Genomic DNA, 12,110 nt, shown 5'->3' with positions numbered 1-12,110 from the left:
TTCATATTTCAATTCCTGAAAATGAAATAAATAATTTAATCACTAACTTGCAGGAAAGTAAACTAAATCATACTACATCAAGTAATATTATGATTCCTCACTATTTGAGTCGCTTGGCTATAGGAAGGAAATCATAAACAAATGAGTAATATGATATCTAAGTTGCAGAAAAGTAAATAAGCAAAGCAAAACTAAAAGAAATGACAATGTTGGAATTAAAACTCAGTAAATGAATCAGCAGAAAGGACAAGATGATCTCATGTCATTAGTTATTAAAACTATGTAATTTTCCCGCGCTGCCTACAAGAACCTGAAAGACAAATACTGATCAGCTAGCAATCATGAGAAAGCATAAAAGAAAAGATGAACAACAATTAGTATAAATATCAGGACATCGTAATATATACAAGCAAATGATTATAAAAGTAGTAACATAATGAAAGCAAGTAAGAAACTATACAGTAGATATGGAGCCTTGGTGTACAGGGGCCCTCTGCAACCTCGGCCAATCAATACTCAGTCACAAATTGAACTTAAGAATGTTGTCTTCTCATATATTAAAGTGCAGTCAAAACATAGAAATAGAGCACGGCACAGTGGGCTCGTAAACACAGTCAAGATTACATGTAAAAGCTAGCTATCAAGCGTATGATAACGCGTTATTTATAAGTGAAAATGATATAACTGATTCCTAAATTCTACGCTGCCAACCAGACACGTAAATTTCCACGTCCTGAGATCTAGCAGTATGGTAATCATGACAAATAAATCTATGGAGTGGTGGTTGTTCGATTTGGTTCACGGATTGATCCACAGGTGTTAGCACACCTCCAGAGATTGAGGATCTTGCCACGCAAAACTTCACGTGGGCAAAACAGAGCCGTGCCACCGCAAAACTCTTGGTTTGACCACTCCTTTGACCGTCTTTGACCATGGCTGTTTGTGAGTGATTTGGCTGAACCAAGGGGACACGCTCCATGTACATGTCATTTGCAGCTTGCCCATGTGGCCGGATTCTCCATTGGACACCTGTAACATAGTCTTCAACAAAATGGCTACGGAAACTTGAGCTGGCTGCGGAAAGTGACAAGTTTCCGCAGCTGATTGAACAAAAATCTAAATCAAATAACAGTCACAAACATAGTTAGGAAACCATTTTATAAGCTCTTTTTAAACTAATATGCAATGATTTGATAGCTTGGTGGGTCAAGTAAATGGAAAAGAAGGCTGAAAAGGTATATAGGGAAGATGCAAGTTTGGGACTCAACAGGTGCCTCTAATGGAATTTACCCTTGAAGTGAATTATAAGTCCATCAAGTACTTGGGTATTCCAATATCTAGTTCTCACCTTATTTAGGCTATATGGAATTCTATTACCTACAAAATCAAATAGAGGATGTTGCCTTGGAGAGAAAGAACTATAAACACGTATTGTAGGTTAGTTCTGATCAAATATGTTCTATCTTCAATGTCTATTTATTTACTTCTTTTTGTTGGCTCCTATATACGCCCTACAATCTTTGGGACATGTCATCAAAGAAATCATAAGGCAAGGAGGGAAAAATGAAAAATAAAAATCACGCCCCCTTAGATGGAAAATAATCAAATTCCCCTATGTAGATGGATGACTAGCCATCATGCACCATGATGAATATAGCTATTTGGAGATAAATTAGCATGATAGTTGGTAAAAGGAAAAGAGGAATGGTCGAAAGAAAGAATTCATATCAAATACCTATAGAGCGTTCTGAGGAAAATCTACTTATATTCTCCTCTATTTGAAGAACCATGCGTTTAGATTTTTCATCTCCAAAATGCCAATCAACCTCATTAAGGACAATATTTCATGGAAGATCGGTAATGGAATGTCTATTAGCATTTGTAACCACAAAGTCCCAAGGAAATAATCACTCTCCGATAAATTTATATTTCCACCCTTGGTTGCAAGTGGAGGGTCTCTGAGATCTATCTCTTTGGAATTCAAAGGGAGAAGAGAGATTGAGGTAATGGAAACTACTCGTACCCTCGATGTAGCATCGTTTATTAGCAGATAAACCACTTAAACTATTGAAAGGGGTAGTCAACACAAGTCAATGGGATGAGGATGAAAGAGTCTACACAATGACAAGTGAGGTGACCCTGTTGGCACAAGAAGATATCCCTCCATTTTGGAGCCATGGCAGAGGATTTGGTGAGGAGATGGTTATTTTGAAGGTCATAATTATTTGTTCGCTACTAGCACAAAACAAATTCCTCATCATCAAAAATCTTAAAAAATGAGCAATACAAGGTCGTTTACTTTCCTTCAAATTTTTGAATGGGAAGCCATATTTAAAATACCTTGCTTCAATAATGAAATAGTGGATTAAATGGAAAATGGAGGGCCTACTTTTGTCGAGGGCCTTCTTCATGTCATTGGAAGCAGGGAGGTCCCAACCCATATTTTTTCTCCATGATAAAAAACTATTAATTATGGATTATTGGGTTGAGACACCTTGTGAAGGCTCCAAAGTTTTTTCAAGCACATGAGCAGGAAAGCTCCACCCATCCCCATTACATCAAGAGGTTATTAAGGAGGGTTCTTTTGCTCAACCCTGTGTCACTTGTTGTCGTGGTCTTGTCCTGAAAAATGGAAAGGTGTTTTACTTCTTGTCATCCCTCTTCTTTTGAACACTTTGCATGCAGTGGAGAGAATTCTCCCTAGGCCTACATAGGTGGGTTCTTATTTGATCTCTATCCAAACAATAATTCCCTTGGCATAAAGCCGCCCCATCAACACTAGAAAGATACCATATCTACTTGTAAGAATTGAACCAAACACCTTCGCGCTGGTTTGTTGTGAATTTTTTGGTCACTCTTTCTAGCTCTCCCTTTTTTTAATTTGGGAACTAAAATTGGGCTTTCTCCTCCACCTAACTAAGAAAATGGTTCACCATTGTTGTAAATGTTACTTTCACCCGAATCTAAAACACCTTAAATGAGGATTGTGGTAATGTGAGCCCTTGGTGAACCATCACTCATTATCACTACTAAGGTGACCCTTTTAGCTTAGGGAAATAAGGAATCATTTATTGTTGTAATAACAAATAGCAATGCCATTGCCTTAATGGATGGATGGGACATCCATTCTCAAATCGATTGTTTATTTGATTGAAGGCTTAGGCATGAGTCTTCTTGAGTAGCCTCATATGGAAAAATTAGGAACTAGAAGCTATATTGGAAATCATTGTTCAGCTCTCTATATTATTTATCTCTCAATGGAAAGGATATCACCCCAAGTTTATCCGCCCACAAGGGCCAATCAAGAACCAAGCACACCTTCATGTTTTTATGCTTACATAGATTTGGTAAAAATCACTGTAGTAGGTAGCACACTTTTTGTTAGCTTATATTTGTGAAACAACACAATCACCTTATAGTAGAAAAGAATGCGTAATATTTTTAAAAAACTCCCACTTTGTTGAACTTTTAAAGAATATTTGAGGTAGTGAAAATAAAACTCTAATATAAATAAACTTCTATAATCCAACATGCCAATTTCTATATATACACTTCTGTAGTCCATAAATGCCAATGCTTTACTAGTTATATAAATATACACCTAAAAATATTTAATAATTAATAAATATTATAATAGTAAAATAAAATTACATATCCATTTAATTGAATATATGAACATTTTCAAAAACAACACTTTCAAAAACAAGATCTCTCTAGGTGAAACCCTAATGGCCTCAACAACCATAGTTGATGCAACACTTGGTTGATTTGCCCTAATACCAAATTTGGAAGTTGTTTCATCATCGGTCACTTGTCCTCCCATGGGCCACCTCGCCATTAGATCCAAATAGTGGTCGATCTTGCCTCTCCACCGGCTCTATTCCATTGCCTCCTCCCCCAGCTGGAGGTCAGCTTTAGGTTCAAATTCAGATCCACATCCAACCTATTCACCTCTTATAATGATCTCGCCTCTACTATCGCAGTGTAATTTGGTGATGCAAACCTTGGAATTATCTCCATGGAAAAGAAGAGTGTTGAGGATTTGACAGAACCCGATCTTAAGAGCAAGAGGGTTTTTGTTCGAGCTAAGTTGAATGTCCCCTTTGATGAAAATCAAAACACCACCAATGATACATGTATCAGGGTTGTTTCTCCCACCATCAAATACTTTATTCACAATGGTGCCAAGGTTATTCTTACTAGTCATCTTCTAAAAACCCTAAATCATTTAGCCTCGACCCTGTATCTGGGGGATTTTAGTGTCATTATTGAAAATTTGTTAATATAGGTGAATTTTCCTTTCTAGCAGGATTCTTCCCCTTTCCAAAGTGATGCAATATATCCCGATATCTCGAGGTTTTTTAGCTTTTGTGAGGCCGACCTCAAGGGTACCCTCTGTATGCAGGTGAAAGTTGTCGACTTTGTCTCTACACTTGCAACTAATATTAATGAATGGATAGGAATCCCTTCCATCTTAATGTGACTTCTACATGGGGGTAGACAACTTCTTGAAGGGCATTCACTTAAAGATTACTATATAGATGAGGATGCCTTTATCTTCCTAGCTTCATGATTGAATGGAGGAGCCAAAGGTTGGGGTGCCCCCTCATCTTCTTATTCATGATCCTTTAAGGATACTTTAAAGCCAAGGATCTTGCAACTAACTCCCAAAGATATCTTAGGTCCAACCTTCATTGTTGGACAAGCAGAAGATATTCCAAGTCTATAGGTGGAAGACTCCCAATCTGCTTTTTCTTGCATGGACTATGAGCCAAATTCCATCATTTTCCGATGGGCTTTGGCCGTCTGCATTTGCACTCCAAGAATGGGTACACTAAAATTGGTCCTTTAATATGGATCTATATTTCTATTCGAAGGGTTTCTTTGTGGTTTATTTTAGAAATCAAGGGGACTGTCAAAAGGTTTTTGATCAAGGACCCTAGTTTTGGGGTAGCTCTAGGCTCTCCTTTCAACCATGGTTTCTTGCTTTCAACACCCTATCCATGCCAGCTTTGGCCACTCTAGTCTAGGTAAGACTCCTTAATATGCCATTCATTTGTTAAATTCATATATCCTAGCTTTTGTAGGAAACTCTCTTGGTTGTTTTATTTAGATAGACACATACAAACTTGAGAGAGGTATTATAACCTTTGTACACAGTTGTGTTGAAATAGATATCAATAAAGGGATGCCTGATAGAATCATCATAAATTGGAATGGCCTATCCTTTTTGCAAGTGGTGGACTACGAAAACACAACTTTTCGCTATAGGTCCTTTCAACAACAAGATCATCTCTAGAATGGTTGCCATTTTTTTCAAAGGCACTCTCACCCCCCTTGATGCTAAGAAAAAGAATCGAGGTTAGTAAGACCCAAAAGATCCAAAAGGATTTAAGAATTCCTCAACTCACAAGCATGACAACATGCATCAACAAAAAACTTATGGAACTAGATATTGTCATTCAACCTCAGCTCAACCCCATGCAATGCCATGTCATCCCTTAGACTCCAGGGTCCCTCCCCTTCTACCATCATCTCCCCACTCTTGTTTTGATCCCTCAAATTGCAAAGAAAGAGGCACAACCATGACATTGGTCCCATCCACAAATGAGCACAAATGTCTTCATGAATCAGATCACTCAAACAATGATGAGGAAGCAACTATTGTTGCAAATGCTACAAAAATGGGATCGTCTCAAGGAAATGCATCCACTAACTCTGTAGATAATTTTTTAGACTTCATCATGGGATGGATTGACATTTATAAGAAGAAAGGAAGAAAAACTCCTCGAAAAGCTTCATGATTATTCTTGGCCTCAAAGACCAGAATCTCAATATATGTATTTGTATCTTCAATCTTAGGTTAGCTTGTATTTATTTTTGGATTTGGATGGATTCCCTAGTGACCAGCCAATCTAAATTTCTCAGCTTTTCATGTTATCTCTTGTTCAAAAGGTAATATAATTATTACACACACACATACACATATTTGAATATTTTCCTTACATTTTTTCCCTTTTTCCAGAAGAAGAAGAAGAAGAAGAAGAAAAAGATAAAGAAAAAAAAAAAAAGAAAAAGTTTTAGACTTGTTTGAGTGAATATACAGATGGATGTTTCATTAACATCTCTTATAAATATTTTTCAATGTGCCCTACGTGATAGTATAGTATCTCATTTGATTTGATTCATTTGACTATTTGCAATGTCCTGACAAACATGCAGTTACACAAAAGTACAATGTTGTTTATCTGCAAAAGGTGCACAAATTTGTGCACAGGTGTGCTAATATTAAAACTAAAGGAGTATCACTATGCAATGGGCATTAAGAATTATTTTTTCCCACAGGGCGTAAAATATATGGTTATAAGGTGTACTATTAAGGCACTCCTTATGTGAAGGTTACTAGTTCGAAACTCTGTGGGCAAAAATCCAATCATGTTAAGGGTTGGTGTGGCCTAAGTTAGGTACCATACTCGTATGATTTTGATGACTTAGATGACCCTAAGTCGCATGTTCTCAAGGCAAAAATTAAATGTGCAGTCATCTCAAGACTCGCACAACTTAATAAACAAAAAAATTATTTTCACAAAAAATCTTATAATTTATTATTATTATATATTTATTCTTAGTTTTTAAATATTATTTTATTTCATATTTCTAATTGTAATTTAAAACTATCTCCCAAGTGATTATTTCATACATATAAATCATTTTAATTATACAAAATAAAATTAATACAATATCTCAATTTATTATTTAAACTTTTAATTTTCATATTTTCCAAATAAATTAATTATTTTAAATATCTATATTAATACTTTATACATATAAATAAGTTATAAATAATTCTGATTATATAAAATAAAATAAATATTTATTATTTATTATCTAAAATTTTAATTCTCATATTATAATTAAATTAATTAATTTGTATATATAAATCATTTTGATGCTCCAAAATAATTACTTTTTAACCCTCATATCCTTACACCATACTAATTATTCTTCTATAAATTGAATCCAAAATAAAAATATAATAACTATGTTACTCCCGCCAGCCTAATTATTCCTCTATCAACCGAACCTGAAATAAAAGTAAAATAATTATGTCTCTTTTAACCAACTAATTATTCTTCTTTAAACTTAAAATAAAAGTAGAACTAATTATTCTTCTTTAAACCGGACTTAAAATAAAAGTAAAATTATCATTGATTGAACTTATTCTTACTTTACTTTAGAATTATCATTGATTGAACTTATTCTTACTTTATTTTAGATTTATCATTGATTGAACTTATTCTTACTTTACTTCAGAATTATCATTGATTGAACTTATTCTTACTTTACTTAATAGAATAATTATTGATTGAGATTTTCTTATTTCACTGAGTTAAATAAATTGAATAATTATTAATGGAGATTATTCTTATTTTACTTTTTTTTTTTAATTAATATTAAAATTAAAACAATAAACCAGAGTTAAAATAAAAGTAGAATAATAATTGATTGAACTCATTCTTACTTTATTTAATAGAATAATTGTTAATTGAGATTTTCTAATTTTATTTATTTAAATAAGTTGAATAATTATTGATTTAGATTATTCTTATTTTACTTATTTTTTTAAAAGTAGAATAATCATTGATTGAGTTCATTCTTATCTTATTTAATAGAATAATTATTAATTGAGATTTTCTAATTTTATTTAGTTAAATAAGTTGAATAATTATTCATTTAGATTATTCTTATTTAGTTGATACATGAGCAGATGTAGCAGGATCATTATCAATACTATCACAGGCCTTTCATTGACACACAGGATCCAACGACCATATGATCCTTTGGGGATTATAGTCGGGACATTTTTTGATATTTTTTGGGGTTAACTTATATATGCTATTTTGCTCTATTATATATATTTTACAGCTACTTATATGTAGTATGTTACTTAATGAACTTTATGATGAAGTGACAAATATGGCAAGTACTTTTGAGATATGCTCCATTGCAACATCTACAACATCTAATTTTCAATATTATATATTATGGAAATTACGCATCTAATTTTCAATATTATATATTATGGAAATTACGATTTTTCTTTATGAAAAAAAAATACATTAAATTAATAATTGATTCACGGTTTTTTATAATTATTTTATTATTATAATTTATTAACCTTTATTCTCATTCCATTTGTTATTCCATTTGTTATTTACTTTGCGACAAACTCTTCCTTGACGCTTTATTCTTATTCCCATAGACCATATTTTTAGAATCGAGTCGACTTTAAAATATCAATTCATTTTATTATTTGTTATTTACTAAATGCCCAATCTATTTCTTTTAGATGAAGTTACTATTGTCCAAACTACTATTCCTTTCTTTTAGATGAAGTTCCATGGATAGGATGCTCTGCTTCAAAACAAAACACAACAAAACACATGGGTTATCAATTGTTATATATAAATTCATTCCCTGATTGTGTCATCAAATCCAATTTCACTTTCAGAGGAAGTGCCCTTCTCTCAGGTTTAGGATTGGCCCCCCATATTTTGCAGCCATTTGCTTCGTTTCAGTGTTCACATACATTCCATACTCTCTCTCTCTGCTATTCTGCACTTAATGGCCACTGAAGTCACTAACAAGATTATTAATCTGCTGAACGAAGTTAATCCAAGAGGAGAAAGATGGACAGTGGAAAATGTTAGTAAGTTGGAGAAGAACCTCCAGGTTCTGAATGCTGACTTTAGCAGAATGAAGGGCTTGTTAATCCAGTTCCAATCTCGGGAGGAGAGGCTCCCTGAGCCCGTGAAAAGATGTTTACAAAAGATAGAAGCTGCCCTTCGAGAGGCCTTGAATCTGATCGATGAAAGCAATCAACAGCAAGAGCGAGGGTGGCGTCTCCCATACCGCAACCCCCTCTTTTCGAAAAATAGAGTTTGGAAAACCAGATTTGATGCCCTCCTGCAAGAGCTTGAAGGCCCTAACAAAATTATTGTTAAAGTGCTGAACGAAGATAATGCAAGAGAAAGATTGACGATAGAAAATGTTAATAAGTTGGAGAATAGCCTCCAAGTTCTGGACGCTGACTTTAGCAGAATGAAGGGCTTGTTAATCCAGACTAGCAACCAGTTCCAATCTCGGGAGAAAAGGCTCCCCGACCCCGTGGAAAGATGCTTGCAAAGGATAGAAGTTGCCCTGCGAGAGGCCTTGAATCTGATCGATGACACCAATCAACAGCAAGAGCGAGGGTGTTGTCTCCCTCGCCGCAACTCCTCCTCGAAAAATAGAGTTTGGAAAACCAGATTTGATGCCCTCTTGCAAGAGCTTGAATTGGCCATTTCGATATCCTCCAATACTGAGCAGATTGTGCCTCAGTCTCAGCGCCTTCTTCAAGCTCTGCCCGACTTCGACTTGGTCGGGAGGGCCATTCAATCTGCCTGGGAGCAGCTGCAGAAATGGCTGGAGGAAAGCCCTCGCAAAGGTCGCAAAATCGGCGTATATGGTAGATCGGGAGTGGGAAAGACGTCCCTTCTCAAAATCATCTACAATTACTACAAGAAAGAGGTCAGTGGTTTTTTTGATGTCTTCATTTGGGTTACAGTTTCTAGGAGCCTTGAGATTGAACAGTTGCAGGATTCCATCGCTGAGGCACTGAATCTAAGTCTGGAAGGGATTTCTACAGCTGAGACGCGGAAAATGAATTTGAATGATTCTCTGGAGAGAAAGAGATTTCTTCTGATATTAGACAACATGTCGAATGAAGTAGATCTTAATGAAGTGGGCGTCAATATTGGGGATGATAATGGTAGCAAACTCTTAGTCTCCAGCCGCAACAGAGAAGTTGTTGAAAAAATGGGGGCAAAGGACTTCCTGGAAATAAAACCCTTGTCCTCAGAGGAAGGCTGGAAATTATTTAGAAGAGGAGCTTTTGCAGATAAAGTTGTTGCAGAGAATATAGAGACTATAGCCAAAAATATTTCCTCGCTCTGCAGAGGCTTGCCGTTGGCCATCAATGCAGTTGCTGGAACGATGAGTTGCGAAAAGACTCAGAATGATTGGCAAAAAGCATTGAAGTTTATGGAAAGCACAGATACTTCCTTCCAAAGGAGCCAGACGAACATTGAAGCAGAGCTTTATCAACAGTTAAGATGGTGTTTTGATGATCTGTCTGATTCCCTACAGAAATGTTTTCTAAGTTGTGCAGCATTTCTTGGAGATAAAGAAATTCCTGTGGAGACGCTGGTGCAAATGTGGGACGCTGAGGGGTTACTCGACGGGGCAGAGACGCCTTATTTGATGGATGCTGGGCGGCATTGCATAAAAGTACTGGTAAGTAGGTTCTTGCTGGAGTCTGTGGAGTATATTGTTGATGACGACTATCATACAGTGGAGTATTTAAAGATTCATGAAGCTCTCCGTGAAATGGCGATTTACATAGGCAGCCAAGACCAAGAGAAATGCTTATTTTTAGCAGGTCAAAAGTTGCAAAACTTTCCTGGTGAAAGAGACACGAGGGATTGCAGACGCATATCGGTTGGCCATACTGCTATTAAGGATCTTCCAAATGATTTGAAATGTTCAAAGCTTGAGAGTTTGGTATTAGCCTCTAATAACCAGTTGGAAGAGATTCCAGAAAGATTTTTCTCAGACATCAAGTCTCTGAAGGTTTTGGATTTGTCGTGCACATCCATAGGAACATTGCCAGGCACAGTGCAGCAACTTCAGCAGCTTAAGTTTCTTAACTTGGCCAGGTGCACCAAACTTGTTGATTTGCCTGACAGTCTTTGCACTCTATCTAACCTTCAAGTTTTGAATCTTAGTTCTTGTTTGGCATTGCGTTCATTGCCCAGTCAGATAGGAAAGCTCAAGAATCTAAAGCATCTCAAATTGGATGCATGCTACAGTCTAAATGAGCTTCCAAAAGATCTTTTTCAACTCACTTCATTGAACACTCTCATCTTGCCATTAATGGAGTCTGTTTGTGCAGTGAGTGTGGAGGATCTTTCAAAGCTCTCCAATCTAACAGAGTTGACGGCAGTGGTAACATCAGAAAATAAAGTGGATACAGAGGTTGCTTGGTTGGAGATGAGAAACTTAACATTAGAATATGATGCAGATGCAGATGCAGAAAGAGATTCTGTAGCACCTGAGCATGTTATTCTCCAAAAGATGGGACATATGAAGAAGTTGCAGAATTTTCATCTGATTAATTATCAGGGGGAAACTCTACCCAACAGTATTTGTGAATTCCAAAATATGAAGATGTTGCTTTTGCACTCATGTTACCAATTGAAGGCGCTCCCTGCCTTGGACAAGAATAGGAGTGAAAGTGCAGATGAGAGGAGTGACAGTGCAGGTAACTCTTTTCCAATATTAGAAATATTAGTTCTGAGAAACTTACTTAAATTGGAAAGTCTTGCAGGGTCATCTGAGATCTGGAATGAGGGAACAATGTCTAAACTTCAATTCTTGGTGATAATCAATTGCCCATTGAAGAAATTACCATCAGGAATGAAGCTACCTTATTTAAAAGAATTGCATATCAGTATGTGCAATGAATTGATGGAATTGGACATTGGGAGTGATGGTTTTCCAATGTTGGAGATGCTAACATTGGATGAACTAAACAAGTTAGAGAGGATAGCAGATCCTGCTACCGTGTGGAATGAAGGAACAATGTCCAAACTTCAAATCTTGGAAGTTATTGATTGCCCTTTGTTGAAGACATTACCAAAGGGAATAGAAAAATTATCTAACTTGAAACAAATTAATGGGGAATTAGATTGGTGGCAGAGGATCAGTTGGCCGGATGGTAAACTGGAAATAGGTCTGGGTAAATTATTTATGATAGTATAGAAATTAATGTTTTTGTTGTATTACATATTGAAATTTTGTTATACTATTATTTGTTTGTTATCCTATATTGAAATTGTGTGATACTATTATTGATTTTAAATGAATAATGTATTTAATTTTTTCTATCCTTATGTCTCATTATATTTATTTAAAAAATGTATTCATTTAATTTTTAATACAATTTATTTTTATACTGTTACATAATTTTTACTGTTATATTTGAGCCTTATATGACTTTATAATTTACA

General features: G+C 35.5%; 1 protein-coding gene across 1 annotated transcript; it reads left to right on the top strand.

Annotated features, from left to right (window-relative positions):
* The first annotated feature begins 8,625 nt into the window (after nt 1–8,625).
* Nucleotides 8,626–11,862, top strand: LOC149190165 (putative disease resistance protein At5g05400). Its single transcript, XM_089410445.1, has one exon. The coding sequence runs from the start codon at nt 8,626–8,628 to the stop codon at nt 11,860–11,862; it is 3,237 nt and encodes a 1,078-aa protein (XP_089266571.1).
* The last annotated feature ends 248 nt before the right edge of the window (nt 11,863–12,110 follow it).

The sequence above is a fragment of the Pinus tabuliformis genome, chromosome 3_1 (genome assembly GCF_031772625.1).
Source record: "Pinus tabuliformis cultivar Carrire ecotype Pingquan chromosome 3_1, CPIR1, whole genome shotgun sequence".
Classification (NCBI taxonomy): domain Eukaryota; kingdom Viridiplantae; phylum Streptophyta; class Pinopsida; order Pinales; family Pinaceae; genus Pinus; species Pinus tabuliformis.
The sequence above is the reverse complement of the archived record's forward strand: the minus strand, read 5'-3'. Positions and strand labels throughout refer to the sequence as shown.